Consider the following 26506-nt stretch of genomic DNA (forward strand, 5'->3'; position numbering starts at 1 on the left):
CATTACTATATCTCGGACAAGTTTCACGTAATCTTCAGGAAGAGTTATTTAAATTCCAAAAATTCTATCCTTAAATCAACTTCTTCATATAATTTAAACAAACTCATTCAAAATTAGTGCCTTTTTTTCAAATTCAAAGATCAAATCCCGACAGTCCTACGCTCGTCGATCATATATTGTTCTACCTGCCCGCGCTGCCAGGTCGGGTACGTGGGAAGCACCTTTCGTTCTTTCCACACAAGTATCACCGAACATTAGGCTGTTCGAGTCAGACCGGTCGCTCACTTCGCCATCCTTCCTCACTCATCCGTAAGGGACCACAGTATTTCTTGTAAGGTTGAACTTAGTGCAGAACATTTTAAGATCATAGATTCGTGTAATAACATAGATTTACGAACATTAGAATCTATACATATTGGAAACAAAAAAACATTGTTAAATAACATGCAGTCCGCCACCCCACTAAACATTATATAACTTTCATGTTTTTTTTTTATACTTTTTTTTATGTATTTTACATTTTATATATTTTCTACTTTTTAGTTTTATAATTCCTATGTTTTTATTTTGGTTTTATATTATGACTAAATATTATTACTTTTGTGTTTTTGTTTTACAAGCCACTGAAGAAGACTTAAGACAGTCGAAACATTTGGTACCATGAAAAGATGTTCGTGACCTCCCTCGTTGTGTGTGTTCTTCCACCTTCTCCTCCTCCTCATAATAATAATAATAATAATAATAATAATAATAATAATAATATAATAATAATAATAATAATAATAATAAATAATTATTATTATTATTATTATTATTATAATTATCATTTTAGTAACAACAACAACAACAACAACATTAACAACAACAACAACAACAACAACAACAACAACAACAATAATAATAATAATAATAATAATAATAATAATAATAATAATAATAATAATAATAATAATAATAATAATAATAATAATAATAATAATAATAATAATAATAATAATAATAATAATAATAATAATAATAATAATAATAATAATAATAATAATAATAATAATAATAATAATAATAATAATAATAATAATAATAATTAGTATTAGTAGTAGTAGTAGTAGTAGTAGTAGTAGTAGTAGTAGTAGAAGTAGTAGTAGTAGAAGTAGAAGTAGTAGTAGTAGCAGCAGCAGCAGCAGCAGCAGCAGCAGCAGCAGCAGCAGCAGTAGTAGTAGTAGTAGCCGCCCTACATCAACAGCACCAGCAACGCCAGTAGTAGTAGCAGCAGCAGCAGCAGCAGCAATAGTAGTAGTAGTAGTAAGTAGTAGTAGTAGTAGTAGTAGTAGTAGTAGTAGCAGTAGTAGTAGTAGTAGTGGCGGCGGCAACAGTAAGTATTAGAAGCAACAGCAACAGCTCCCAGAAGGCATAACAACCAGTAACCTCAACAAAAATAAACATGTATTCCTACTTAAGTCAGAGCCTTTCCATATGATATACGTATAATATATCTTTTCAGGCTGGCGTAGAAAAAAATGTGAAAATGGGTAAAGAGAGAAAAACATTACGAGTACAGTAATATTTTTTAGTCCGGTTCAAAACAACTTTTTTCTAGGTAGAGGTTACGTGCGTCCCGTTCACAAATGGAGAGACATGGGAGGTGAGAATAACTGAGGGGAGAGGAAAGGGATGAGATGGGGAGGTGAAGAGTATAGAGTGATAGTAGGACAGGGAGCGGCAGCTTGAGGGGATGAAAGCCGAGAGGGAACATTATGATGACTAAGAAATTCGAGCTGACGGTACCTGATCTCTTTACTGGACTGTGTTAGTCCTTAATGCTACTTGTACTTACAACAACAGCAAGAACAAAAACAACAACCATTACTACTACCCTTACCACAACTACTTCTGTTACTACTATACTACAACAAGAGCAACAACAACAACAACAACAACTACAACTAATGCTACGACTACTGCTACTACTACTGCTGCTGCTGCTGCTTCTACTACTACTACTTACTACTGTTGCTGTTGCTGCCACTACTACTAATCCTCTTACTGCTGTTGCTACTACTACTACTACTACTGTTGTTGCTATTACTATTGCTACTACTAATCCTCTTACTACTATTACTACTACTACTACCGCTGTTGCTGCTACTACTATTCCTACTAATAATCCTCTTACTACTACTACTCCTGCTACTGCTGCCGCTATTTCTGCAACTTCCTCCTCCTCCTCTTTCTTCTTTTTTCCCTCTCCCTTTCTCCATATAACAATCTCCCGTAACTCGTGCCTGGTATAATAAAATAGTCCTCATTTGTTTATCTTCATCTCTGTGACAGGTGCCGGTGTTCATGTTTTTAGCGTAAATTTATTTTTAATCTTCTTAATGCATCATACGTTAGGCTTTTGTTGTACGTCAGATGTATTGTTTTTAATAGTTGGATATACAAATTCTTCAAGTTTTTCACCTTTTTTTTTCATTTGTATTAATAATTTTGCGTATCATACTTCCTTCATAAATTTGATTCGTACTGTTTTTATTCTATCTGTTCGTTGGCTCTCTCTCTCTCTCTCTCTCTCTCTCTCTCTCTCTCTCTCTCTCTCTCTCTCTCTCTCTCTCTCTCTCTCTCTCTCTCTCTCTATCCCTCTCTGTGGGGTTGACAAATGGGTGCCAGTAACGCTGCGGTAATGGTTGAGGAATCAGTAGGGGGTGAAGCTCCCTCCCCACGCCACCCTTTCTTCTTTTCTCTTCTTCCCTTCTACCACTATCCTTTCCATCCCCTTTTGTCTCAACCCAATGCCGAACACCAACAACATTTCCTCTCTCTCTCTCTCTCTCTCTCTCTCTCTCTCTCTCTCTGTGTGTGTGTGTGTGTGTGTGTGTGTGTGTGTGTGTTTTCTTTATTTTTTTCTATTGCCATGTTTACAACTCTCCCTCTCTCTGCTTTCTTTATCTTTCTGCTTTATTTTTTTCTGCTGTCATGTTTCCTTCTCTCTCTCTCTCTCTCTCTCTCTCTCTCTCTCTCTCTCTCTCTCTCTCTCTCTCTCTCTCTTTGTGTGTGTGTGTGTGTGTGTGTGTGTGTGTGTGTGTGTGTTTTCTTTATTTTTTTCTATTGCCATGTTTACAACTCTCCCTCTCTCTGCTCTCTCTCTCTCTCTCTCTCTCTCTCTCTCTCTCTCTCTCTCTCTCTCTCTCTCTCTCTCTCTCTCTCTCTCTCTCTCTCTCTCTCTCTCTCTCTCTCTCTCTCTCTCTCTCTCTCTCTCTCTCTCAATTCCCAAATGCCTCCGTAGATTTATTTCTCCTGTCTCTTTGTGGCGAGTCATTGCTATTGTTTATTATTTTTTCTGTCTCTCCTTTTCAGTCTCTTTGTCGTCCTCGCCTCGTCTGATGTTCATAAAAGAATGTTTCTCTATAATATCCCTTCCATCATCTCGAGTTACATGTATAATAAAGATCTCTTCTAGTAGTCTATCAGTTTACTTTAGCCACTCCTGCAATCGAGTTCAGCTTCGTTTTCCCTAATACTTGGTTATCTCTGCCTACACAGCATCTCTCCCCCTCTCTTCCTTTCGTTTGTTCTCTTTCCTCGTCTCATCCTTATTAGTTAAGTAGCTGTGCGTTACTTTAAACATAATTAGTAATTGGAGATGAGTTTGGATGATGTAAAAAAAAAAGGCTTTATTTAGTTCAAGTACAACGATTGTTTTCCTTTTCCTTTGTGCTTACTCTCTCTAAGCACTCTTAATTTCTTGTACTTGAAGGTTAGACTAAAGCTTAAAAGGAACTGTTGAACTCAAAGAGGACTCGTGTGCGGCTTGTGTTGTCCCTCCGGATGTCTACCCCCCTCTACTCTGCTCTCCTTTGCTCTGCTCCACCTCTTCCTTCACCTTTATTCCTGTCATCTTTGCGTCATTCCCCTATTCCTCCTCCCTCCTTCCCTTTAATCCCTTTTCTTTGTTTCTTCCTCTTTTCTAGCTATCTTTTCATTTTGTGTTTTGTCTTTTTCCCTATTGTTTCGATTTCTTTTTTTCTAACTCCATCTCTTCTCATTCTGGTTTTTGTTAAAATGAACTTTATCTCAGATTGAGTTACATGAATATTTTGTAACGCTCTTTGTTTTCTTATTGTTTAGGTTTTTCATCTTCTCCAGTTCATATTTCTTTTTCTTCCATGTCGCCTCAGGGGGAAGATTTTTTTCCCTTTTATATGAAACAAAAGATATTTTACAAGCACGCTCTCTCTCTCTCTCTCTCTCTCTCTCTCTCTCTCTCTCTCTCTCTCTCTCTCTCTCTAAAGCGCACGCACACACACACACACACACACACACACACACACACACACACACACACAAGAACCTGGTGCGTGCGTGTGCATACGTTTGTCAAAAATTAAAACCGAGCTTGATTCCCACTTCGCTTTTAATCATTTCTCTTTTTCGCAATAAATTTTATATTTTTCGTTGGTGAATTAAGATATTACACAGGCAGCGAGTTTTTATTATCCTCACTCTCACTCTCATTATTCATCATCCCCTCATGGACATGTATGTAGATAATATATTTTTTGCTAGTCGAGTTTCTTGATGCGTGTAGGAATAAGTTTACGTGACAGATTCTTATGAACAGCGATGTGAATTTTCAGGCTCAAAGGTAATACTGAGTTTTCTTGCAGTGATTATATATTCTCCACAGTGAAAGTTATGCAGTGAAGCCTATACTATACCTGCAGTGCTTATTGAAACAGGTGGATGATAAATAACAGGTCAGATGAGGAGGCTTAATCCACTCCCTCATATATGCTGAAAATGGAGGTGTCAGTGATAATAAGGATAATGATGATGATGATGATGGTGATGATGGGGCACTTTAAAATCACTTCATAATGTGGGAGATAAGGCACACTAATCAGGCTGTCACGCTGGCATAACGATACAGGAACCACAAGTCGTCTCTTCACTGCACCTTCCAGTCTAACGTCACAAGATATTGCCGCGCTTATCACTGTATTAAAGGTTGAAAGCGCCACTGCATGATACACCCACAGGTCCTTCTCACTTCACACCTCAACACTCCACTTCACTGACCCACCATCCCCCAGCTCTATTAACCCACGCAAGCAGACAGCCACACAGATCAGACAAGCAACCACCAACCCACTTCTATCAGTCCTCCTAACCCACCAAGCCCACTCACACGAAGCCCAGCCGCCTCGCATCACCTCGTCCTATCAGCCGGGACTGCCTGCCTGACTGATTGGACGGGACTGGCTGCTGACGGTGAGTGAGGCGTCGTCGCTCTGCCGTCCCGGGGGAGGCCAGGCACAGGGGCTCCCGGGGGTAATCAGAGAGCCTCCTGGAAGCCCTTCAACTCCCACCTTTCTCCTTCTGCTCCTCTTCCTCTTCCCGCGGGTGTTCTCGAAGTGGGTATAGGCGCTGCGGTGACGGATGGTACCCGTGAGGTCCTTGCTTCCCCTTCCTTCTCCACCATACCCTCCTTATCTTCTTTTCCTTCCTACTCATGCTCTCCCTATACTTTTCTTCTATTTATTTGTTACTCTCCACACATGTCCTATCTACTTATCATCCTCTTCCACCTCCTTATGCTTTCATACCTTCCTCCTCTCCTTTTTCTTCCTCCTCTTCTTTATATGTCCTCCCCATACCTTTCTTTCCCTTCACTCAATATTCTTCTCTACAAAGGTCCTCCTTATCTATTCTCTTCCTCCTCGTCTTCCTCCGCTTCCTCCTTGTGCACTCTTCTCCTCCTTGCGTACTATTCTCCGCCTCCTTGCGTATTTCCCTCCTCCTCCTCCTCTTTTCTCTTCTTCCTCCTCCTCCTCCCCACCTATCCCGCTCTTTCCTCCTCTATCTTACCTACCCTTCTTCCCTTTCTCGTTCTCACCTAGCAGCCATCTCCACTACCACTACCACCTGTTCCTCTCCTCCTCCTCTCTCCTCCTCCTCCTCCTCCTCCTCCTTCACGTTGCTGTGCTCCCAAATCCCTTCATTCCCCCTTCCCTCACTGCTGCAGCGCCACATCTTTCCCTTTCTCACCCCAGCGGTGCGAGGTATCCAGACTGAGAAAAGTTTCAAGTCTTAAGGTTCTTTCTTGCTACGTGATGTACACAAAGGCGGACATTGCTTAGCGTGCTCGCGAGACACAACCGCGTGAGGTACGAATTGCAATACCCGTTTGGCTCCCTGATTTAGATCTTCATTCCCGCCGATGTAGCTGGTTTAGCATCAACAATTAGGTACGATGTGTAGCGCAGTTTGGGCGTGAGAGGTGCTGTGCATAAGTTGCTTGTTGGTTAAATGTACATGTTTGCACGAGGGAGACGCGCACCCTCCTCACCTGGCAGAGAGCGTCGGGGGGATGGGAAGGGAGAGGAGGGGGACAGAACAGCCCTTCACCCTGAGTAAAACACCGCCAACCACACGACACACACTCTCCGCCGCCGTGTTTACTCTCCCCACACTCGCCTCCTGCCGCCAATGCCTCCCTCGTTACCATCGAGACTGCCATCAACAATGCTGCCACCACCGCCCTCACGGTGCCTCCCCGCGGGCCATCAGCACCCCACTGCCATCAAGCCTTTAATTAGACTGACGAATCTGCCAGCGCTAATGCTACTGCTGCTAATACTACTGATACTACTGCTGCTCTTGGCTGTTGTTACTGCTCCTGCTGCTGCTGCTGCTGCTGCTAATACTAATTCTGCTACTGCTACTTCTTCTTCTTCTTCTTCTCCTCCTCCTCCTCCTCCTCCTCCTCCTCCTCCTCTCCTCCTCCTCCTCCTCCTCCTCCTACTACTACTACTATTACTACTACTACTACTACTACTACTACTACGTACTACTACTACTACTACTACTACTACTACTACTACTACCTACGTACTACTACTACTACTACTACTACTACTACTACTGCTGCTGCTGCTGCTGCGTGGTTCTAATGGTGCTGTTATTATCATTGCTGCTGCTGTTAGGACAAGAACAAGAAAAAAAACAGGACCAAAAACAAGAAGCACAAAGAACAAAGAAGAAAACAAGAACAAGAGAAACAAGATAAAAAAACAACTACTACTACTCCTCCTCTCCTCCTCCTCTTCTCCTCCTCCCCCTACTACTACTATTACTAGTACTTACTACTATGACTACCACCACCATTTCCACTACCACCGCCACCACCACCACCATCATAAACCATTCATATACCACCACAACAACAACTAACACAAAGACAATATTACTCACAGAAAACTACCAAGGAAGGAAACATGAATCAGTGTAAGTCTAACTCTTCCCTACAACACCGACGATTCATTTCACAAGAGCCACAGACGGGAGCCTTCATATTGAACGGCACCTCCTGAGCGGCGCCCATGAACGAGGCTCACCTGGCGAACGTAAAGCACACGGACAAAAGCAGCAGCCTCGGTTTTTTAGTTACCATGATCGAGCGCTTGAATTGTTGTGAGTACGAACGCATTGTGTCTTCGGAGTCTCATGAGGCGCTGCAGTAAATTAGACAGAACCTGATGTAGAAAGGACAGGACAGAACGCGGCGCCGCTCCTCGGGGACTGGCGCCGCGGGATTAACAAAAGTCTGGAACGTGGGTCAGAGTGGATGAATGAACTGGTGATCGCCTGGTTGTCGTTGTTGTCATCGTACTCCTCGTCTCTCTCTCTCTCTCTCTCTCTGGTATCATTTTCTCTGACTAGACCAATGAAAGACGTGGTACAGCAGAATGAAAAACACACGAATGAAAGCAAATATAAAGTGAGATCGTTAAGAAGTAATGGGGGAAAATCACTTCCCTTTGTGAAATCAAACGTCGAAATTTACGAAATCACTTTGGCTGAATGAGGGAAATCATTTTAGCAACGCCCAGAACGAGAAGACTCAACGATAACGATGTAAAATGAAGAGACTACGTTAAGAATATGGAATGGAATGAAAAGATGTGAGAACCGCCGGAAGGAGAGAGAGAGAGAGAGAGAGAGAGAGAGAGAGAGAGAGAGAGAGAGAGAGAGAGAGAGAGAGAGAGAGAGAGAGAGAGAGAGAGAGAGAGAGAGAGAGAGAGAGAGAGAGAGAGAGAGAGCACAGCAGAATGAAGAACAAGGTGTTGGAAGAAGCAGAATGATCCATTTTATAACAGCAATTTAGAAGACAGTCTCAAGGGCCTGACTTTATGGGGTGTCTGGCTGGACCCCCTTGCCTCCTTCCCTCTCTCCTTCGTCATCCTCTCCTCCTTCCCTCCCTCCCTTCTCTGACAAGTTATTTCCCTTCCTTCTACCTCCTCCCTTCCTTTTCTAAATCCACTTTATTTAGTTTCCCTTCTGTTCACTCTCCTCATTGCCCTATCCTTCCTTTCTGTCTCTTCCTATATATTTTTTTTCCTTTTATTCTTCCTCGTTTCTTTCTTTTTTAATTAATATTTTCTCATTTCTACCATGTGCTTATTCTCTCTTTTCCTTTTTCTTTTCCTCCTCCTTCACTCCCCTTTCTTTCCTCTCTCCTTCCCTTCTTTTCTTACTCCCCTTAAATACATCCTTTTCCTTTTCCTTTCCTCTCCTTTCCTCTTTCCTTTTATTTTTACTCACTTTCTTGATTGATTCATTCCTTTCGTTCCTTCTTTTTCCTTCCCTTCCTCTGTCCTCCATTCCTTCCTTCCTCTCTCTATCCTTTTTCGTTTTCTTACGCGACAGAATCATGTTACTAATAATTTCTATATTTCATTACGTTCATATTCTTACGTTCATATTCTTGATTTCACTGTGGTTATCTATTTTTTTTAAAGTTTTGAAAAGATCTTAATGTTTACTATATTTTTTCTATCTCTACAAATAACTGCCATGATGGTATTCCCACCCACTCATCGACACACACACACACACACACACACACACACACACACACACACACACACACACACACGCACACACGCCACACAAAATTAAATATACATATATGAATATAAACAAAAAATGAATAGTCATATGTATACGTAAAAATGTTCTTCCTACTCCTACATCTCTCTCTCTCTCTCTCTCTCTCTCTCTCTCTCTCTCTCTCTCTCTCTCTCTCTCTCTCTCTCTCTCTCTCTCTCTCTCTCCGCGTACCTGCAGCATCCCTGACGCTACTCGCCTCCCAGGGGCGCCACACTCCTGAGGCTGCAGAAGAGAAGCAATTATCGGAAAACCATTCCATCTCTTGATAAGTATTAAAAAATCTTTAGAATACTGAAAATCAAGAATAGTAAAAGGAATATTTGTATATAAGTGAAAGCCTCAAACAGCTTCTTAGGATTTCCTTGTTATTTTCTTTTTTGTTCCTTTTCTTTATTTTCTCGTTGGTAATGTTACATTTTTTTTGCCTCGTATATTTTAGATTTTTTTTTTATTAATGCAGCATAATGTCTCATCTCTAGCGTCTTTGTATCCTGAACTCTCATGATTTTTTGTTCTTTTTATTGCAATAACCTCAAAGGTATATATGTTTTTTTTTTTTTTTATTTAATTCGAGGTTTCATTTTTTACTGAACGTTTTCTTTGACCTCTGGAAAAATACAGCCCCTTTCTGTATCTCGAACACAACGGTCACAATTAAAAAGAGGAGGCATGTTAGTAGTTACACTAATTGAAGCCATCCGTGTGTCAATTCCATAGAGAAAGAATGCATTCCCGATATTTTATTGTACTGACTCAAATTGCGTGATCAAACTGGAATGAAAAAAAAGTTCAAACATAAAAGAAAAATATGAACATCGAAACTTATCTGCCTAGAAAAAAAAAAAAAACAGCATCACCCAATATAATCATACGATGATAATGGAGAAAAAGAAAGCGAATACGAAGAGGAGAATGATGATGATGATGATGATGATGATGATGATGATGATGATGATGATGATGGTGATGATGATTATGATGGTGAAAAAGAAAAAGATTATGATATTGATGACCAAACAACATCAACAACAACACAAACAACTAGACCGATTGATTGTTTACTGCCTGCTTGCAAAAAGAAGAAAAAAAAAATGTAACAGGAAATAGGCATACCCTACCGTTATAAATGTATAATTTTGTCATTTAAATCCATTGACCTGAAATTACTCATTGATTTTTTTTTATATAATGAGTATATATATATGAAGAAGAAAAAAAAAAGAAAAAGAAAAAAAAGAAAAGAAGGAAAAAAGAAAAAAAGAAGAAAAAAAAAAGAAAAAAGAAGAATCACTAAAACAAACTCACCTTCGACACAGCAAGGGCAGACTGAGCCAAAAAAAGAAAGAAACACCCGGAAACGTAAATGTCGGTGTGGAAAAGGGAGAAGAGGGAAAATAATAAGCATCGAGGCATGAAAAAATAATAAAGTAATCTCTGTCAGTGGTAAATCTGTGGCAAGGGAAGAAAGTTGTCTTGGGAACTAGTTTGTCCCTCAACGTGCGGGGAATATTGAGGGAGGGACAAGAGAGAGAGAGAGAGAGAGAGAGAGAGAGAGAGAGAGAGAGAGAGAGAGAGAGAGAGAGAGAGAGAGAGAGAGAGAGAGAGAGAGAGAGAAAGGAAGGGTACTAGTGAGGGAAGGAGGAAGAAGAATGAAGGCAGTTATAAAAAGGAAGGTACCGAAGAGGAAAGGAAGATGAAGGGCGAAGGGAGAAGAAAAGCAATTGAAGAAGAAAGGGAGGAAAAAAAAAGGAGAATGAAAGTTATTTGAGAAGGGAAAAAGAAAAAAACGATGAAAAAAAAACGAAGGGGAATAAGTGAAGGATAGGAAAGAGAAGAGAAAATGAAGGACGAAGGGTGAAGAAAAGCAACTGAAGAAGAGAAGGAAGAAAAAATAAAGAAGAATGGAAGAAAGCTATTTGAGAAAGGAAGAAGAAAATGATGAAAAAACGAAGGAAATGAGACAATGAAAGGTATTGGAGAGGAAAGAAGGAAGAAAAACGAAGGGAAGAGCAAAGGCAAGAACGATAAAGACTATAAAATAAGGGAAAAGGAAGGAACTGAGAAAGTTACTGAAGAAGAAGAGAAGAGGAAAATGAATGCTAAAAGAAAGCAATGAGATTAAGAAAAGCATTGCAGAGGAAGGAAGAAGGAAAAAAAAAACGAAAGGAAAAAACAGACAAGAATGGGAGAAAGTTGTTGGAGAAGAAGGGAAGAAAAATAAAGGCTAAAGACAGGCAATGGGAGAAGGAAAGGTACCAGAGAGAAAGGGAGGATAATGAAACGAGTTAAAAAGAGAGAAAAAAAAGAAAGGATAAAGGCAAGGAAAAACAAACAAACAAAGGAGAAAGAACGGGAAAAAAAGGGAGAGAGAAGAAAGATTACAGGAATGAAGGGAACAAGGAGTAAGACTACACAGTGAAAATAGGAGGAAAAAAGGGGAGAGAAGGGATAATACTGGAAGAAAAGAATGAAGAAAGATGATTTCTAAGATAGGTGAGGTAGAGGAAGGGAAGAAGAGCCAAGTGAGTGAATGATAAAAAAAAAAAAGAGAGTAAGTGGAGGAAAACATTTAAGGGGAGGATGAAAAAGGTAGAAAAAAAGGGGAGAAAATAAATATGCCAACAGAAATTAAAGAACGTATGACACTGTAACGGCACTAGTAATGACCGATTGGAAACAGGTCAGCACTAGTAATGACCGATTGGAAACAGGTCAGCACTAGTAATGACCGATTGGAAACAGAGTAAGAAAAATTCATAGGTAAGGAAGAAAAAAAAAAATACACCACGAAAAGGATAAATGGAAGAAAATGGGGGATGATGGTTATAAATTATAATTTATATATATTATAATTATATATATATATATATATATATATATATATATATATATATATATATATATATATATATATATATATATATATATATATATATATATATATATATATATATTATAATTTATATATAAAAAAAGTTATAAATTATAAAAAAAAGAAGTCGAAATTTATAAGATAGAGATAAAATGATAATGATGATAAAATAATAACGAAAGTAATAATAACAACAACAACAACAATAATAATAATAATAATAATAATAATAATAATAAAAATAATAATAATAATAATAATAATAATAATAATAATAATATTAATAATAATAATAATAACAGATGAAGTTAACTATTAATAAGAAATAAAGGAGAAAAAAAGACATATCACACAAAATATGAAAATGAAAACAAAACATGGACCTGACAAACTGACACACACACACACACACACACACACACACACACACACACATGCACACCTATCACTTACACAGCTTCAAAAGGCACACGAACATTCCTCCTGCAGCGCCTCCGTCAATCCATCCCCTTCAGGAACCGCTTTGGGCGTACAGATGAGGCTTGGTAGGGGGAAGTGAAGCGGTTTTGTGGCTCTCCTTCGGTTAATTCCATTACGCCTGAAACACCAATTAATTTGATGACTCGTACGCGGCCGAGTGTGTGAGTGTAATGATCCCCTTAATGGTTAAATCGAGTAAAGAGTGAAATACGGAGCCAGGACGCGGGTGGTGGGGGCGCGGCGTTGGTAAATGGTGGGCCACAGACGGCGTGTGTCGCTCCCGCTGGTCTCACGGGCAATCCCATTAATCTCCTCGTGTTGACTCTGAATCCTCACCAAAATGGGTGTGTTTGGAGGCTCCTGGGAGAGAGGTGACGGCGTCTGGAGAACTGAAGAACACGCCAAAGATTCTCTAAGGAATTGAAGTAAATGGATTAAAAGCTGCCAGTACCTAAGCTTGCGATACCTGTGATATGTGGCAGTGATAATCTGTTTAAACTATAAGAAAAAGAAAGATTGAATTTACTGTGACGTACGTAGAGGAGAGTAAAAACATGCCGAAGAACTGAAGAGTTTTGTAAAAAAAAAAAAATACAATCATGAAATCTTATGTATACGCACGATAGAGAGATGAAAAAATGTCAAACTTATTTTGAACGATGAACGTATATAAAAAAAATATTAAGCAAATAAAGGGAAAGACAAATAACACTTTTTTTTTTTAAGATGGAGGATGACAGAAAACAAGCTCTATTAAATTAATTGCGTAAAAGCTAATTGAAACTTACTGTAAATGAAAAGTGTCTGAGAAATAAAAAAAAAAAAAAAAAAAAGAAAAAAAAACAAGTAATGTCCTTACTTTAAGTGTGGGAAAACTAAATGTATTAAACCTATTAGGAAGAAAAAACTAACCCGCGTCTTGTAAAAGAAGAACGTGCAAGTAATATTAACAAATGTATGACAAAGTAACTAATGAAAATAAAAATCTGTCGCGTAAATAAACGAAAAAAAAAATCTAAGAAAAATAAAAGAAAATGAAAATAATTTTGAGATAGAGAATTTAAACAAATATAAGTAACACAACTTAGAAATGAATGAAAACAACCAATATTAAAAAAAAAAAAATGCAAAAAAAAATGTAAAGAACTCAGAAAGAAACAAGAGCAAGACACACGTGGTTTCAGAGACGAATAACCATTTCACTCAGCCACGTGAAGGTCGGGCGTCCCTGGCCTCTCAAAACACCGCCTCTGTTTGTCTTGGCGACGCCCATGCCCGCCTCTGTTTATGTTCGATCAATTAGGGAAGGAGTTTGGCGGAAATTTGCGGCTCTAAGACGGGAAAGTGTGGGAAGAGTGAAGTGTATCTTGATGCTCCACCACCCTCACATCTTCCCTATCGCCTCCTCTTCTTCAGCCAGCCTCTTTCTCCTCTTCCTCATCTCCTAGTCATCCTTCTCTTTCTTCTTCTTTTTTTCTTTTTCTTCTTCTCTTCCTTCCTCTTCTTGTTTTCTTGTTTTTCTTCTTTTTTTCTTCCTTTTTCTTTGACTTTTTTCTTCCTTTGTTTCTCTCCTTCTCCCTATTCTTCTCAGTTTCTTTCTTCTTACTCTTCCTTCCTCTTATTTCTTTGCTACACTCTCCTCCTCCTCCTCCTCCACCATATTCTCCTCTTCCAAATCTTCTCCTGATTTACTTTTTCTCCTTGTTTTCTTTCTTCTAATCCTCATTCTTTTTCTCCCAGTTTCTTCTTCTTCTTCCTTTCTTAATTCTATATCCTCCTTCTCCTCCTCCTCCTCCTCCTCCTCCTCCTCCTCCTCGCCCCCCTCCTCCTCCTTTTCATTCTCCTCCTTCTCCTTCTCCTCCTTCTCCTCCTCCTCCTCCTCCTCCTCCCCCCCCCTCTCCTCCTTTTCATTCTCCTTCTTCTCCTTCTCCTCCTCCTCCTTCTCCTCCTCCTCCTCCTCCTCCTCCAAAAACTACTTCCACCTCTAGGTTTTTTTCTTCCATTGCTCTTGTGTTTTCTTCCCTTCGTTCATTTCCTTTCCCTTGATTCCTGTTTTTGTTTTTTTTCTCTCACTTCCGTTTTCGTTTTCAAAGAGAAAACAGAGAGAATGTTAGAAAAGCGAAGATATTTACGTTTATTTTGTGTACTATTTTCTGTGTCAGTTTGCGCGTCATCGTTAACGAGAAAGAAAATAAAGAAAGAGTAGACGAGGAAAAAGTAAAAATATTGCATAAAAACGAAAATTTTCCTCACACACACACACACACACACACACACACACACACACACACATTCCATATCCCTATCAAGACACTTCTCTTTATATCTATGTTCCCTTCCTTCCTTCCTTCCTTCCTTCTTTCCTTCCTTTCTTCCCTCTTCCATCTCCTCTGCTTGCAACACCACTTCACAATAAATCTCTCTTCCCATCTCCCCTCTCACCTTAATCTATGTTCTCTCTCTCTCTCTCTCTCTCTCTCTCCTCTCTCTCTCTCTCTCTCTCTCTCTCTCTCTCTCTCTCTCTTCTCTCTCTCTCTCTCTCTCTCTCTAACGACGTGGTCAGGCCGACAGTTTTTACGGACGATCAAACGTGTAAGTCAACAACCCTGATGACCTGCAGTGATTAAATTACTTCAGAACACTTTTTCTACATCCTTTCCTTATTTATTTTTGCATACTTTTCTTTGCATTTCATCTTTTCATCTCAATTTTATATTATTAATAATTCTTTTAAACAATTTCGTAATATTACTACTACTAAGCTAGTCTCGCTACCATTACAACTACGAAATGTAGAAATAAAGGTAAAAGTAATAAGAACGACAAGGAAAAAAAAAAAGTATTCTCAAACAAGGCCGTGTAGTAATTCAATATTTTATTTCATGAGAACAACTACATCGAAAAGCACGCCGTAAAAACATTACTTAAAACAGGAATTCTGCGAGAGACAACTTTGATAACAACAACAACAACAACAACAACAACAACAACAACAACAACAGCAGCAGCAGCAGCAACAACAATGACACCAACAACAATAGCAGCAGCAGCAGCAGCAGCAGCAGCAGCAGCAACAGTAGTAGTAGTAGTAGTAGTAGTAGTAGTAGTAGTAGTAGTAGTAGTAGTAGTAGTAGTAGTAGTAGTAGCAGTAGCAGGAATAGTAGCAGTAGTAGTAGTAGTATATAGCAGCCTTAAAGTAAAATATGGCACTTTTCACAATCTAAATTCCTTTCCCTGCAGTATTTAACTCATTCAAATACACACAGATCCATTACAGATCCCCTTTTCTCTTACATTTAACTCATGCAAGTACACACAAGCCCTACTAATCTCCGAACCCAATTTCTAAACCGTCCCTCGTCCCGCGTACAATAGTTTCCCCTTAATTGCCTAGGTTTTCTCTCACGTCCCGAGCGATTCTTCCCCTCCATCAGGTAACTCAATCTTCCTCTTAGTCCACTGGCTATACAACGCAGTGCTATAGAAGGGAAGGAGAGGGAGAGAGGGAGCGAAGGTGCGTTGTGTGTATGTATGTGTGTCTGTGTGTGTCAGTCAGAGCAGACACGCCCTCTAGTGGCGAAAATGTCAGAGGAAATCGATAAGCAGAACAACAGCGCTAGTTCGTTGACATTTCGTGAGGTGAGGACGACCAGTGACCTTGCTGTAGCATTAATGACTTCACAAGGTTGCCGCCGTGCAGGAAGAGACCTTAAGCATGTCCTTAAGGCATTTTTCAACAGGATATGCGAATTATGAGGAGGGTATGCCAGTGGAGGAGTTGAGGCGTAGGAAAGGTACAGATGCGAAAGGATAAAGTGCATTACTAGTATACAGACAGATAGATAGAGAGAGAGAGAGAGAGAGAGAGAGAGAGAGAGAGAGAGAGAGAGAGAGAGAGAGAGAGAGAGAGAGAGAGATTTGAAGGTTGACATGAAGGAAGGGTAATAAGAATAAAAATAAATAAAGTAGGATGCAACCATAATGCCAAAGAAGAAAAGTAAGAGAAAAAGTAGACAGGAAAAACATAAGTAAGGAAGAAAAAAGAGGAAACAAAAGCGTACACGAATGAGAAGATAAGGAGATTAAAAACAAGTAGAAAATCGAGGAGGAGGAAGAGAAGGTAGGAAAACAGTAAGAAAAAAGAGATGACTGATGAACGACTAAAGTGTGAAAACAAAATCTAAGAGGATGAACTGATAAAAGTTGTACAGAGTAATAAGAAAGAGGATACAGAGCACATAGAAAGAGAGGTAAGGAAGGGGAGAGGCAAGGGAGACGAAAGAATGCAGTAGGGAGAGGAACGAGCCAAGAGAAAGAAAGCAGAAGGAGAGGACGAAGAAGAGTAGAGAGAAAATTAAAAGAGGATGAAAGAGTTTGCCAAATGGAGAACAGGGAGAGGAGAAACACAAGGAACGGGGGTAGAGCCGGAGGAAGAGTGTGAAATGTAGTGGTGAGATGGGAGGAGAAGGAAGAGAAAGAGGAGGAAATAAGGGAAAGGAGGTCAGGAGGTAAGGGGGTTTCCTCTGGTCTCTACAAGGGTTGCATTAAAGGGCTCCCTGCTTCCTCTTCCCCTTCCCTAAACCCTTAGAATGAAACTTATGGCGTCCAGGGGGAAGGGAGATGCGCCCCCTCCCTCTCAACTTCTCTCCCCTACCGTTCCCTCGCTTCCCACATTTCCTTAATCTCGTCTCATCTCTTCTTATGCAACCTCCCTCTCTCTCTCTCTCTCTCTCTCTCTCTCTCTCTCTCTCTCTCTCTCTCTCTCTCTCTCTCTCTCTCTCTCTCTGTGTGTGTGTGTGTGTGTGTGTGTGTGTGTGTGTGTGTGTGTGTGTGTGTGTGTGCCTTATAACCTTTCTCTATAATTAAACGTTAAAATACATCGGATAAGCTAGAGTAATTACTAAATAACCTTGAATATGTGTACTGAACTCAATAACCTTAACAGAGAGAGAGAGAGAGAGAGAGAGAGAGAGAGAGAGAGAGAGAGAGAGAGAGAGAGAGAGAGAGAGAGAGAGAGTGTGTGTGTATTATTGTACATTTTAGTAAACCTTATTCTAAACAGCTTCTTGTGTCTTCCCACTTAATTCTCCTCACTCTTTTCTTCTTTTCACTTCTCCACCTTGCTTCCACTTCCTACCAGTGAACGAAGCCAAGCAATGAATCCATCACCATCTTCTGCATAAATTAGTCCATATTAGCTCATCCGTTCAGACATTTTACCTCTTTCTCTTCTTTTCTTTTTCTGCTTCTAATACCACTGCCGCTTCCACTTACTCCACCACCCCCACCTCCTCCTCTTCCTACTTTTATTCTTCTTTGCCATTACTACTACTACTACTACTACTACTACTACAACTACTATTGCTACTGCCACTACCACTGCTACTACGATGACTCATCTCTCTGACTCTTCTTTTCCAATACCTCCTCCTCCTCCTCCTCCTCCTCCTCACGTATCACTTCAGCACCCATCCAGTCTTCAGTCCCAACTTCTACCTTGTGTTTCTTTCTTTTCTTTGGTCTTTATTCCACTTCCTCTCCTTCTCTCTCTTTCTACCTCACGCGGCCCTCCCCTCCTCAGCCTCCCGACAAATGAAGACTCCAGTTCGGGTTGGCTATTGTGGGTGGACAATAGTCGGTCTGAGCTGGTAATTCCAAATGAAACAAGAGACTCACTGCTGGATTACTTCTGTGGGGAGACAGAGAAGGAGAAGGAGGAAGGGAAGGGACGAGAGTGGAGGAAGAATGAGTAGAAGGAGGTGGTAGGAAGGACGCAAGGTATCTTGGGAGAGGAGGACGAGACGGGGAGGTAAAAATGGAGGAAGATCAAGAGAGAGGAAGACAGACAGAGGCGAGGAGTCTTCATATGGGAGAGTAAAGTACTTTGTTTGGTCTTCGAGAACAATACAGTTGACAAAACAATAATTCCACGAAACTCAGCACGAAAAAAGACCCATGATATATTGGAAATCCGCATTTAGACTCGGGACAGACAAAAGCTACTTGTATCACTCACTCCCTTGCTAATTTTCCACCAGCCCAACGCGCATCTACATCACAGAGAGACAAGCAATTAACCTGACGAGACAGGTGAGGGGGACATCCGATACAGTAGAAGGCCCTCTGAATATAGCCAAGGAAGTCTCCATGGCGACGGCCCTCTGCGTCTCCCTCCACGGGCCAAGTCCATTAAGCAATGCAAATTGGATTACTATCAACCTCGCGCGGCAGAAGATCCTCGCTGAGTTCGCGGCTGTGGGAGTCTTGACGCGGCTCTTTGTGTGCGCGGCCGAGAGAGAGAGAGAGAGAGAGAGAGAGAGAGAGAGAGAGAGAGAGAGAGAGAGAGAGAGAGAGAGAGAGAGAGAGAGAGAGAGAGAGAGAGAGAGAGAGAGAGAGAGAGAGAGAGAGAGAGAGAGAGAGAGAGAGAGAGAGAGAGAGAGAGAGAGAGAGAGAGAGAGAGAGAGAGAGAGAGAGAGAGAGAGAGAATAAAAACATATACAAGTGGATACAGACATACGTAGATACATTAAGAACAGACTAAGAGACCTTGAGACAATCAAACACACACACACACACACACACACACACACACACACACACACACACACACACACACAGGTAAGCATACAGGTAAAGTAACAAACAGATAGGCAGACAGACAGCGCAGTAGAAGAATGCATCACGAGTAATCAGCCATTCTGAACATTACCTCAAAACAAAGCCTTTTTAAACCGTTCTCACAGCCACAGACACGCGCATCACAGCACCGCCAAAAAATAGAACACAATGGGCACGTGGAAACAAATCCATGCACAAAATAACTCACCCTTTGAGAACACAGGCACAGGTACACAGGCACATCGGAAGGCAGAGCACAGTCACCCTCATAATTCTAGGTAGCAATTATTAACAATGTTTACCTGTGCTTATATATTCGCTAATGTTAATCCGTGAAGGCCACTTACTATTCCCCAGCACCGTCGTTAAGGTCAAAGACAGGAGAAAGGTCAAAGGTGGAAGACTAGTTGACAGGAGGCTTTGTGGTGAGTCATTTGTTTAAGGCTTATTGGTTGATGGGTTCGATTCTGATTAACGGCAATTTCTCGGTGGAAGAAGTAGAGCTCCCTAGCAACCGTAACTTGTGCTGTGACTTTTTTCCTTCTTTGAGTTGCTACAAAACACACCTATCCGTATTTATTATGTTCACACATGCTATCTGACTTTTTGTTTTGTTTTCGTACCATGACTGGAAGCTAGTATATCCTCACTAAGACACTCATCACTGCCCATAACTTTCTTTAAATAATTTCAGAGGCGTCGGTCTCACATTACCTAAGCCCTGTCTGACCTCAACCATTTCGCTGCTGTGGTCATCCCTCGCTAACATTTACAGCAGTATAGAATATTGTTGACATGGACATATGAAAAAGCGAAAATACAATTAATGTTACCGTTTCTATACCACAAAACTATTAAGAAGACTGTAACACAAAACTGTAAAAGATACTAATTGGTTAAGAAAACAGCTAATTGTCTAGTAGCGAAAGAATTAAATATACAATCTATAAAACCATCGTACCTTGTCCTAGCGTGGTTCAATTAGCGTGATCACCTGCCCGGCGAAGGTGAGGTGCGGGTGACGGTGATGAGCGGCTGATGACGACTCAGGCGCGGCTGTTGAGGCTTCGAGGCTTTTAGCTAAATTCACAAATTCTCAGACGATCGCACCATTAATCACTGCCAGTATGGAACTGTCATGGCGGCAAGACTCAGGGCCGCGGGTGAGGCTCGCTGGGTGAGGCTCCCAGGATGAGTCAAACATGATGAGTCAGATGAATGAGGGAGGGTGGATGAAGTGAGTTGATGTGGAAGAATGTAGGTGGATAAATCTAGATGGATGAGTTAAAGGATGAGTCTCAGGGGGATGAATAAATCAAAATGAATGACTCGAACATAATTATAATGAGTTTGAGTCTCATAAATGAGTCGAGGTGGGTGAAGTAAGTTGGTGTGGATGAGTTTAGGTGGATGAAACAAGATGGATGAGTCAGGATGAGTCTAAGGTGATGAATTTGAGGAGTTATTTTAAATTAACGAGTCGAGGTGAATGAAGTGAGTTGGTGTGAATGAATGAAGGTGGATGAGTCACAAGAGGGTCTAAGGAGATTAATCAAGTGAGTAGAGATGAATGAGTCGACGTGGGTGATTCGGTATGAGTCAAAGTAGATGTGTCGAGATGGATTAGTCAGGGTGGATGAATAAGACAATGAGTCGAGGTGGATGAGTCTAGAAGGATATTAAAAATGATATGAATTAAAACAGTACTACCATTATTGATACTGAACTGGGCACTTTTAAACTTTGTACTTTATGTGCCTAGATCTTTTCATGGGCTCTAACAGTTTTTTTCTGCTACTTCAAATTCTCTGAAGACCGTAATTTGTAGTTCAGATTAAAAAAGAAATTTTAAAGTCTACCAGACAGGAGCGGCACCATGAGTAAGGCTACCGAGGTGGAGGTAATATAGCTAAGATACGCCTCAAAATAACTCACAGTTAAATGTTGTATAGAATTGATAAAAAATGCAATCTTGCAATGTTTGAAGACCAGATTTTCCTTAGAGACCACATTATTATATAAGTAATTAAAATTGTTTGTATATTATTTTTGCCTTACTCATAACTTAATTTCGTTACTAATTCGTAAGTTTTTTTTTCCCCTGCAACAACCGTCAACCACAGCTTGCAATCTCTGAGGCTTGGATCCTAAAATTAGATAACCACACATTAGCTCAGGAACTCACAACGATGCTATGTTTCCCTCCACATCCTACTCACGCCTTCCTCTCCTTCCTACAGGCGCAGGTGGAACAGAGCAGCAGGAGAAGCAGATCCTTAATTGCCTCTTGGCCAAGCAGCTTTGCGAGGAGGACTCCAACTGCTCAGCCATCCTCAAGGTCATTCCTACACTATGCGGCCCGGAACTGGGTGAGTCTCCTTGCGTCCTTCCCTTCCTCAGCTCTCCATTCCCCCATTACAATTCCATTATCCCCATCAGTCGCTCTACGCCACCCCTACGCCGCCCCTACACCACCCTCCGCCGCATCAAACCCCGTCACGTCTGCTGTAGGCCATCGCTATAATGGGACCCAAGGCGGTAATAAACTCTCGACTAGGAATTGTGTGGTGGATGCGCTGAATTGTCGTTCTCCTCATCTTCCTCTTTCTCCTTTTCCTCCTCCTCGTTCTCCTCCTCCTACAACCAACCACTCCACATTTACCGTCTCGTATCTCCCACCCTCCTTCCCCTCCTCTGTAACCGCGTCTCCTGGCTATAGGGAAAGCGCGCCCGCCCGACCACCCGCCTGCTAGCTCGCTCCCCGACAACCTAAACCTTGACACTTTAACGCCTCTCTCCCCTGGGAAATGTGATGATGTGGACGCCGACGCTCACACACATTCTCCCTAAGAGTTCGCTGTGAGTAATTTTCATAATGGAATGAAACCGCACGACGCTGGGATTTCTCTGTCTGCTAAGTACCAATAAATTTCCACACCGGCGTCGCGTCAGCTAAGGGAGCAAGACAAGAGGACGACTCATGACACGCTGGCTTCATTACCGGGCTGATGGTCGTCTCGTTGCTCCTCTTAGGGTCGTTGCACACCGGTCCAAGGACTGTCGGGATTCACGGCACTATAGTTTGACCTTCCAGCTCACCCCCGAGGGAATGAATGACTCCCCCGAGAGCGGTAAATCCTTCCCCGGAGTCCTCCTCACTGAGATGAGAGGACGCTCATGGGGAGGAGGTATCGTTTTAGGAGTATAAGATGATGTGTGTGTGTGTGTGTGTGTGTGTGTGTGTGTGTGTGTGTGTGTGTGTGTGTGTGTGTGTGGCAGGGACAGGGGTTAGGGAGCGGCAATAGTGGTGAGGGATGATGAAGGGGAGCGTCTGGCAGGCAGTAATGAACGAAATCGGGTCATGAAGGGGAGGGAAAACAGTGCGGCTGGAATCACTATACACTGAGACTTGCACCGCCAAAATACAACATGCACATAGTACTTACACCTCACACGCACCTACTCGTACTACACACACACACACACACACACACACGATCGCCTGTCGTGCGTACCCAACCAAACAAGTACACGGAGAAAGCAATCACGCTACGAATAACAATATACGAAAAAAGAGAAAAAGAAAAAAGAAAACATTGTGTTGAGATCTACCACATCTCTATGCACTTATTAGGGAAATATTGGCTATCAGATCACCGACCAACAAGCCTTCAGAACACTGCGGCTGAGGGGAAATCACTTTACTTCTACCTTGAAACGCCACTATGTATGCAGATGAGGAAGATTCGTGTCATCTCCCGGTCGCGCGGAACACCAGTTGGCTTATCATCGACTGAGAATTACAAACGATGTGCTATGTTGATTTGTGAAGGGGTGACGAAGGCTGGGAGAGGAGGAAGAGGAAGAGCAGGGGTGACGGACAGAAGGAAAGGAAAGGGATAGATAGGAGGGAGAGGGGCAGAGAGAGAGAAGGGACAGCAAGGTTAAGGGACAGGAGAGTGAAGGAATAGATACATGGAGGGAGTAGAAGGAAAGGAAATGGAAGGGTGAAAATTATAAAGGGAAAGTGTGGAATGCAAAAGACTAAAAGTGAAAAATCTGAAGGAGGGTGAACTGCAGGAGTGGTGATGATGCTGGAGAGAGAGAGAGAGAGAGAGAGAGAGAGAGAGAGAGAGAGAGAGAGAGAGAGAGAGAGAGAGAGAGAGAGAGAGAGAGAGAGAGAGCACTTTCATTGATAACTTTCGTCACTTTACACCACCAATTCACACACACACAAAAAAAAAAGTGAAAGACACAAAACACAATAACAACAATAACACACACACACATACACACACACACACACACACACACACACACAATACAAAAAAAAAAAAAAAAAATAAAAAAATAAAGAGCGAAGTCACACGCTTTAAAATGACGCACAAATCTTAAAAACACGAAGCGAAACATTTATGAGTGACGCAGCAGACAATGGCGCACACCATAATTGCGGAAAAAAAAGATAAAAAGATCATCAGAGAGAAGAAAAGATGAGCGAAAGAGCGTGTAGCGGAGGAGGAGGAGGAGGAGGAGGAGGAGGAGGAGGAGGAGGAGGGGAGGACAGCGGAATGGGTCTAGTGAGGTTTTGGAAATTGAATCTACAGATTGAAAAGGTGCTTCATTATAGTCAAAACCGACGAATAATTGCATTATTTCCCTCGTGTTTCGTCTTCCTTTGGGGAAAACACACGGCGCTCAGCTATGAAAAGCCAGCCAGCGTTTACCACACACACACACACACACACACACACACCAAAAGGCAGAGAAAGCAAAAGAGATACAAACAGTATTTTTCTTCCCTTTCTCATTACGAAATTACCTAAAACTCACAAGAACGAAAAAAAAAGGCTAGCTTTTACTACTCCAACAACAGCAACAACAACAACAACAACAACAACAACAACAACAACAACAACAACAATGACACACACACAAAAAAAAAAAAGAAAAAGCAGACAAAACAAAACCTATACAAACAGTACTTTCCCTCCTTGTCTCTACGAAACTGCTTAAAACTCACAGAAAACGGAAAACATAGGGAATAAATGAAGCGTGAGTAGAACAGAAGGCTTCCGTCATTCTTGTTCCTCGTCCTCGGCTGGAAAGGAAAAGCGGTTATGATATAGAAACAAAGATGATTGTTCTCTCGGCGGCTGACAGACTCTCGCTTCGCTCAACCTCTGAGCATCAAAGGAGCGAGAATAGAGAGAATGTCCAGAACTCAGGAAGTTGGAAGGACGGGAGAAAGATGAGAAATAGTAAAGTGATGGAAAACACGCGGAAGGAGGAAAGCGAAACAGGACAGAAGAGGTAAAAAAATATATATATATATATATATATGATGAAATTTAGTAACGTGGAGAGAATGAGGATGGAAGAAAGGGTGAGAAAAGATATATACTAATTGAGAATAAACGTCAGAGAAATAAAAGAAAGCAAGATAAAGTGGAATAGCAGGAAGAATAATAAGAAATTAGAAGATAGGAAGGACAAAAATAAGAAAAATGGAAAGTGATAAAGAATATACGACTAGTGGTGCGAGAAATGCTCAAGAAAATAGCAACATGGAAGAAAAGAAGATGTAAATGATAAATTGAATAAAAATAAAGGGGGATGAAAGAAAGAAGGAAATAGAAAGGGTATAAGATGTGAGATATGAAGAACAATGGAATGGAATGGAAAAGAAAGGAAATGGGGATGACAGAAATAAAAGAAAATATAAACTATCAGAAAAAAGAAGCTATAGTGGCGAAGAAAGAGAGAAAAAAATAGTATGGAAGAAAATAAAGAAAATGAGTCAGAGGAAAAAAATGGAAAGAGGACAAGGGATCTTTCTTTGTGGCTGGAAATATTATCTCTGATGGTGAATAAGAGGCGAAGTGGAAGGAATTTCGTGATGATCATTAAGGGAACCGTATTTGTGGATGAAAAAAAAAAAAAAAAGAATAAGGGACAGTGATGCAGGCGCCTGTGATGAGACCAAGAAGCATGTTGTCGTAGAGAGAGAGAGAGAGAGAGAGAGAGAGAGAGAGAGAGAGAGAGAGAGAGAGAGAGAGAGAGAGAGAGAGAGAGACGTACGCGCGCGCGCGCACACACACACACACACACACACACACACACACACACACACACACACACACACACACACAACTTTAAGCACCAAGTGAAATGTAAAGTGGTTGTAATTTGTAACCCGTTGACGTGTTAGAAAGGTCAAAATAAAGTTTAAAAGTTCACACCAGTGCCTGAACGAATTTTTTTTTCAGCAACGTCTCAGAAGAAAGATCACGGCCTTGAAATCCCAATAATTTCGTCTCGTTACATTTGGGAGCCCAATTGAAAGTTCATATTTTGTACGATCGGAAAGTTATTAATGTATTTTCTTGCCATAATTTATATGTACACTTTAAGTAATATTAATTGTTCATGTTGCTGTACGAGGAAAAACATTATGTGAACATTAATTTGTGTTAAAAGGGGACCGTTTTCTTTAATTATCAGAATCAAAGAAAAATTACTGAGATAAATATTTCCTTATAAGCATGAGAGGATTGTCACTCATGTTACGCGTTTCCATTTTACCTGCTTCGCATCACGACTTCCACAAGAATGACTGTTTTTGGTCGACATCTTCAGACTCATAAATGACTGTAAAGCCTAAATACCTTTCTTGAACTTCAGTAGAATATAAAGAAAATGATGCCCTCTGATAACGTAATCAGATCACAAATTAAACGCAGTATTAGCGAAACCCGAAATGACTTTAAATAACATTTAGTATTTTCCTGTGCACTTTTCACCTTCGGAGTAACTGCAACCTGCGGCGCCGGGAAACGACAGGCAAGACACACTAAGTACGTAGAAGCAAGGTATTGCTGGAAGCTTGTACTCACCTTTTCTTACTTTGTTTAGGTTACAAATACCAGTTTATTTCAAAATCATGGTAACTGCCGTGTAAGTCACTAATCATACATCAGTCTTAGACACGTATCTGTGAAAAAGATTTTCAGAATTAAATAATAACCGAACGTTATGACCTTGGTCTGGGTTCCTCCCGTACAGCCCTGAACTCCCATCAAAGTACTGTTTTACTGCCACGTCAACCAGCCTTTAGGCGAGAAGAGGGAGTAAGGGCAAGCCAAGGAGTAACAGGCTTATTCGATACCGGTTTTCTTTGGTATCTTTTTAATTGACCTTTTACAAACTTTAACTGATTTGGCATTTCATTTGGTGTCTGGCAGGCAGTCAGCGGATTGCAGGTCGTGTATGTCGAAAGAAATCTTGCTTGTTATGCATACGAGAATGAATCAACCAAAAAAGAGGTTCGAGTCAACAGAGAAAATGGTCCGAATTAGTCAAGGCAAGGGTTCAAATCTGGTCTTATATGAGCCATGGTCCGAATAAGCTTGCATTCCAACGTGGCACTAGCGACTGTTTTCAATGTAACCATCATTCTTAACACGTCAAAATGCAACAGAGATGTGCAATTTAGATCACGAACCCAGTAACTGATGTGAAGTACCAAAATATTAAAGACTTTGAACCATACGTAAGCTTGATCATTGTGGGGCTTATTAGCGCGGA

The 26506-nt window shown here is 41.0% G+C and overlaps 2 protein-coding genes across 11 annotated transcripts in view; one reads left to right on the forward strand and one right to left on the reverse strand.

The window, feature by feature from the left end:
- LOC135089215 (uncharacterized) overlaps positions 1 to 26506 on the reverse strand; it is a 129056-nt gene that overhangs the window by 102087 nt on the left and 463 nt on the right. For all 10 annotated transcript variants that reach the window (XM_063984584.1, XM_063984583.1, XM_063984580.1 and 7 more), the window contains exons 2-3: positions 12275 to 12419; positions 9121 to 9171 (exon numbers count right to left, since the gene is read on the reverse strand). In XM_063984584.1, coding sequence (XP_063840654.1) covers positions 9121 to 9171; positions 12275 to 12299 — 76 coding nt within the window. In that variant the 5' untranslated portion in view covers positions 12300 to 12419. The remainder of the gene's footprint in view (positions 1 to 9120; positions 9172 to 12274; positions 12420 to 26506) is intronic.
- LOC135089213 (uncharacterized) overlaps positions 21135 to 26506 on the forward strand; it is a 73019-nt gene continuing 67647 nt past the window's right edge. Inside the window, exon 1 of the mRNA XM_063984575.1 lies at positions 21135 to 21288. The gene's annotated coding sequence lies outside the window, so the exon portion shown is untranslated. The remainder of the gene's footprint in view (positions 21289 to 26506) is intronic.

Source organism: Scylla paramamosain, chromosome 32 (assembly GCF_035594125.1).
Source record: "Scylla paramamosain isolate STU-SP2022 chromosome 32, ASM3559412v1, whole genome shotgun sequence".
Classification (NCBI taxonomy): Eukaryota; Metazoa; Arthropoda; class Malacostraca; order Decapoda; family Portunidae; genus Scylla; species Scylla paramamosain.